Source organism: Nicotiana sylvestris, chromosome 2 (genome assembly GCF_000393655.2).
Source record: "Nicotiana sylvestris chromosome 2, ASM39365v2, whole genome shotgun sequence".
Lineage (NCBI taxonomy): Eukaryota > Viridiplantae > Streptophyta > Magnoliopsida > Solanales > Solanaceae > Nicotiana > Nicotiana sylvestris.
The window spans coordinates 129,660,284-129,666,496 of record NC_091058.1 but is presented as its reverse complement, the minus strand read 5'-3'; the positions used below and the strand labels follow the sequence as shown (position 1 = coordinate 129,666,496).

The 6,213-nt window shown below is 38.0% G+C and overlaps 1 protein-coding gene across 1 annotated transcript; it reads right to left on the bottom strand.

The window, feature by feature from the left end:
* Positions 1–5,447: 5,447 nt before the first annotated feature.
* Positions 5,448–6,164, bottom strand: LOC138885574 (uncharacterized). Its single transcript, XM_070166536.1, has one exon. The coding sequence runs from the start codon at positions 6,162–6,164 to the stop codon at positions 5,448–5,450; it is 717 nt and encodes a 238-aa protein (XP_070022637.1).
* Positions 6,165–6,213: the final 49 nt, after the last annotated feature.

Genomic DNA, 6,213 nt, shown 5'->3' with positions numbered 1-6,213 from the left:
GACTAGCAGTCCAGACACTTGAAGATGTCATACCATTTAGATACAAGTCTTAACCTATATGACTTATTTGACTAAATCTATATGAAGATCCTTGAAGGATTGAAAATGCCCGAAGCATATAATTCAAAGTCTTGAGAAATGTACTCGATCAAATTATAAAGATCTTTGTACGGTTTAAAGCAATCTGTGCGCGTGTGGTATAATCGCCTCAGTAAATATTTGCTGAAAGAAAGTTACATAAATTATGTTATTTGTCCATGTATTTTTATAAAGAAAATGTCATCAAAATTTGTTACACTTGCTGTTTATGTTGGTGACATAAATCTTATTGGAACTCCGGAAGAGCTCCAAGAGGGTCTTAAAAATACTTTTACATGGACAAAGTGTACCCATTAAGTACACCAATGAATATTCAATCACTTGAAGTGAATAAAGATCCGTTCCAACCTCTAGAAGAGGATGAGGAGCTCCTTGGTCCTGAAATACTCTATTTCGGTGTAGATGGTGCACTTATTTATCTTGCTAATGCTAACAAAAGTGGTGCAGATCGTATTGGTAATGCAGATGCAGGTTATTTATCCGATACCCATAAAGCTCGATTTCAGATCGGCAAGCAGAGAGTGCATATGATTGAGATCAGTGATTCATTCGAGAAACATGTGGGTTGGAATGTGATAAAAGACCCACAATATTATACAAAGGCAATGTTTCATGCATAGAACTATTAAAGGGAGGATTTATAAAAGGAGATAGCACGAACAACATTTCACCAGAATTATTCTACATACATGATCTTCAGGAAAATTGTGACATTGGTGTGCATCAAATTAGTTCAAGTGACAATCCAACAGATTGTCTTTACCAACATCAATTTTTGAGAATATGGTATACAAGATTGGAATGCGGAGACTCAAATATTTGAAATAAGGTTTTCTTCAGGGGGAGTAAAAGCGCGCTGTACTCTTTTTCCCTTACTAAGGTTTTTCCCACAGGGTTTTCCTTATAAGGTTTTTGATGAGGCAGCCAACAATGCGTATTACTAAATATGTGTACTCTTTTTCCTTCACTAGAATTTTTTCCCACGTGGTTTTTCCTAGTAAGGTTTTAATGAGGCACATTATCTTTTAATGAACATCCAAGGTGGAGTGTTATAAATATATTATATTATGGATGTTCATTTAGTACTCCGTTGTAAATAAACTTCCTGAAGAAGCTTATCCATATGAGACTCCACCGTAAATATGTTTATCTATTTAAGTACTCTATTGGAAATAAGCTTCCTGAAGAAGCTTATCACTTCGATACCCGGTTATGGATAAACATTACCCCCGGTAGAAGATTATCCATACCGGGTATAATAAGCTTATCCTTTCAGTACCCAGTTATGGATAAATATTATCCCCGGTAGAAGATTATCCATACCGGGTATAATAAGCTTATCCTTTCAGTACCCAGTTATGAATAAATATTATCCCCGGTAGAAGATTATCCATATCGGGTATAATAAGCTTATCCTTTCAGTACCCAGTTATGGATAAACATTACCCCCGGTAGAAGATTATCCATATCGGGTATAATAAGCTTATCCTTTCAGTACTCTGTTATGGATAAACATTGCTCTCAGTAGAAGATTATCCATATCTGGTATAGTAGCAGTTTACACAACAACTTTCTTTTTTCTATAAATAGAAGAGATTTGAGTTCATTATGTACATCAGTTTGAATTCAAATAATATATCAATTTCTCTCTATACTTGTCTTTACTTTATAGTCTTTATTTTATAACATATTTCTGCTTTTACTCTTTTTTTGATTCTCTATAAAGCGACTCTTTTCATCTGAATCAGCAGCATCTTTTTTTCTCATCCCCTAATTCTTCTAATTGGGACCCACTTTTGAAAAGCCGCCAAACTTTTCGGCTTTGCTACCGTTTTTCTAATTTCCTTTTTTGGGTTTTTCTATTTCTTGTGGATGGAATTGCAAGTTGGGCCAAAATGTTGGATACTACAAAGCGTGCTCAACCAACAAACTGACTTTTTTTTTCAAGAGAAAACTTTTAAATTTAATAATTGGAAAAAGGTTGATATTTACTCATGTACTATATACTCCCTCCGTTTCAATTTATGTCAACCTATTTCCTTTTTGGTTCATGCCAAAAAGAATGACCCCTTTTCTTATTTGGAAACAATTTATATTTATGCAATGATTTATAGCCACACAAAATATTTGTGCCTCATTTTACACCACAAGTTCAAAAGTCTTCTCTCTTTTCTTAAACTCCGTGACCAATCAAATGGGTTCACATAAATTGAAACGGAGGGAGTACTTGGAATTGCTGAATATTGTTTTGTTAATTTTTTTTCTATTCATGTTTTCCCATTCATAAATTGTCTTGTATTTACTTTTATTATTAACATATCTTCATCTTAAAAATGGATGGATTTCATGTATCGAAAAATTTCGAGAAAAAAAGTCCAAATGCTACCCTCAACTTTCGATTATTGTTTAGAATTATCTTCAATACACTTTGTTTGCGCAAGTAACTGAACTTTTATTAAGCAAGAAAATGCATGTGTATTTTATTTCCTTTTGTGAGGCAAGAACATAGCTGGAAGGGGGCATTCATCTTACCTTCCCATAATAATGATTGGCCGGAATCCAACCTTCTAAACAAAAAAATTGTAAACTAACAATTAAATGATCGGTTATATAGCCTTTACTAAGTTCATGGTGGCTCAAATGTTATCTTTGCTGCCTTGAGTTGGCGGATTCTGAAGGAGGCAACTTCCCATTTGTCCAATTTCAATAGTCCTCTCACTTGTCTCGGTAAATCACTAAACTGATTGAAGATGATGTTCCTTCTATGTATATGGCTCATTGTTGATAGCTTATCCGCAACTCCGTTTGCTTCTCGGTAGCAGTGTTTTGGAACAATTTCTTTGATTTTCATTAGTTGTTTGATTTGACTTACTGCCTGCATTATTCTCCAAGTTATTTCACCTTCCTCCTTGACGCAAGCTATGAGTAGTGCTGAATCTGTCTCCGCAATAATTCTGCTCAAGCCCATTTGCACACAGTACTTGAGCCCCAATAGCATGGCTTTACCCTCCGATTCGTTGCTTGTTCCATTTTTCAGAAAGCATGAGTATGCTAAGACGAAATTTCCAGAACTATCTCTTATAATTCCTCCTGCTCCACTGTTCCCTTCTTGGTAGCTTCCGTCGCTATTTAGCTTATAGGACATTGGTGGTGGTTTCACCCATCTCACCAGCTTGCTAGTTCTATGCACCATAGGTTGATCAATGAGTTTTTGTAACTGATCCCATGAGAGCTGCTGTTGTATATTTTCGAACTTTTGTCTAACTACCTCTACTAGATTTGCAGCTATAAGCTTTTCGGATTACCTGCTCAGTGGTGCTTTTCCCCCATACTTTGAGGCACATCTGGATCTCCATAGCTGCCACGTTATGATTGCAGGTAATACCCTAGCCATGAAGGTTGTCACCAGATTCATATGTCTGTGGTTCCACCATTGGAGAAGTATCTAGCGGTACTATTGGTTTCCAACTTGTAGACCGAACGAGGCAGCAAATGTTTTCCAAGATATCTTGAGCATATGTACCCTCCTAGATTAGATGTGCTGAGGTTTCTAGTATTGTTGAGGTTGGAGTGCAACAATAGCACCTTGGTTGGATGGTGTAACCAAGTTTTGCTATTTTCTCATCTGTGGGCATTTATTGTGTAGCGCCCTCCATGTCACGAAGACCATTTTTGAATCGATGAAAGCAACTTCTTTTCTTTGCCTTAGTAGATCCCAAGCTGTGGCTACAGAAAACTGCCCATTGCTACTTTCAGTTCATACTACTTTATCCTGAATTTCAGGGTAGAGCACTGTTTGTTGTTCCTCTAAAAAATTTCTTATAGCTGTTGAGACCTCTATCACCAATTCTTCCATTTGTCATTCGACCTCAACCAGTACTTCATTGAGCTTGACATCATTGGGGTTGACTCCAGCTGGTAGGAGACTAAAGAGGGCCCCTTGTTTAGTCCAATTGTCGGACCAAAAGGATATGTTCCCTTGCCCAGATATCCACACCATGCTTTGTTCTATTTCCAGCTTAATGTCACACATTGCCTTCCAACTCTGCGACTGACCTGCACGCCATTGTAAGGCTAGTGGGTGTCTTCTTTTGTAATATTTTTCAATCATGAAGCTTCTCCATAGAGAGTTCCCTGCTCGCAAGTTCCACCATGTGTTTTCTATGAACGCCGAGCAAATGTCTTGGAGTCTTCTAATTTGAACTCCCCCTTCACTATATGGTTGACATAGTGTCTTCCATGCGATCCAGTGGTGCCTATCTTTCCCATCCGTTCCTCTTCATGGGAATCGCTTGAAGGACATGTCGAATGAGTATAGCCTTACCTCCAGGAGAAAGAAATTTATTTTGCCATCCTTTTACTCTGCTAGTTACTTTATTGATCATCTTGGAGAAATAGGCTATCTTTTGTCTCCATACGAATAATGGACATACCAGTTATTTGACTGGGAATTGTTTGTGTTGCATTCCTGTAATGGAGGAAATCCTTCTTATTCTGCCTGAGGGTATTCCCGGAGCCACCATGAAACAACTCTTACTTTTACTAATCTGCTGGCCTAAAATTTTTCATATTTTGTCACAAGTCTTCATAACTAGACTCACTGTCTTCTTTTTGCCGCTAACAAATAGTATCATGTCGTCCGCAAATGCTAGATGATTGACTTGCGGCCCTTGCCTTGGAATGTAGAAACCTGTGAATCTTCTATTCTCATAGAGGTTATTCAGCATATTGGATAACAGCTTGACACTTAGAACAAATAATGATGGCGATATAGGGTCGCCTTGTCTCAAGCCATTCTCTGATGTGAAGAAACCATGCCTTGGGCCATTTATAATTAATGAATACTAGTTGCTTGATATGTGTCTGTGGATCATGTTAATCCATACCTCTGAGAAGACCAATTTCTCCATTAGTTTATACAGGTAAGGCCAAACAACTCTTTCATATGCCTTTGCCATATCAAGTTTCAGCACATTTTTACCTTGGGTTGGTTTTCGTATTCCTTTAAGTATCTCTTGTGCCAACATTATATTTTCAGAGATTAGTCTACCTCTGATAAAACCTGATTGGTTGCTAGATATAATTTTTGGCAGCAATTGAGACAGTCTTGTATTCAACATATTAGCCAAGATCTTGCTTGACACATTGCACAAGCTGATTGGTCTTAGGTCTGTTAGGTGTTGTGGGAGTTCAGTTTTTGGTATCATCACCAAGCATGTGTGTGAGAAGAACCTAGGGATAGCATCCCCTTCAAAGAAGGCCACCACAAAGTCATACACATCATTTTGAACTATTTGCCACCATGTTTGGTAGAATAAGGCACCAATGCCATCTGGGCCTGGGGCACTCTATGCGCTAAAGGAGAATACTGCTTGTTTCACTTCTTCTAGGTCTGGCACTGCTATGAGCATAAAAGTATCATCCTCTATAATCCGAGTTGTTATGTTGTCTAGAGCTGAGAAATTATTTGAAGCACTATGATGACTGAAAATTCTCTGGAAGTGCTCTATAGCAGCATCTGCAATTTCCTGGCTCCCTTCTATCCACTTTCCATTGGCGTCCTGTATTCTTTGAATATTCAGCCTTTTCCTTCTCCCCTTTATAGTGTTGTAGAAGTAAGCTGCGTTTCTATCTCCATCTTTTAGCCAATTGGCCTTAGCCTTCTGTCTAAGGACTGCCTCTTGAAGCTTGAGAAATTGGAGGTAATTTGCTTTGCACTTATTCAACTCTGCTCTCTTTTCTGCCGAGTGATCCAAATATAACTCCTTTTCAAGCTCCGCAATGTGTTTCTCTAGTCTCTTTCGTTCCTCGTATATGTCTCCAAACACTTCTCTGGACCACGTACTTAGTTTTTGGCATGTCCTCTTGAGTTTTTGATAAAGTTTCCACATGGCATTGCCGTCTACTGGCTCCTTCCATACTTCTTGGACCACTTTTTTGAAGTTTTCATGCTTGGACCATAAGTCTAGGAATTTAAAGTATTTAGGTCCCCCGTTATCAGATGATTTTAGAGTAATTAGCAGTGGCACATGATCCGAGCTCAGTCTAGCTAGATGTTGGACCATTGTTTCATTAAATATATCGAACCATTCTGAGTTTATGAGCAACCTATCC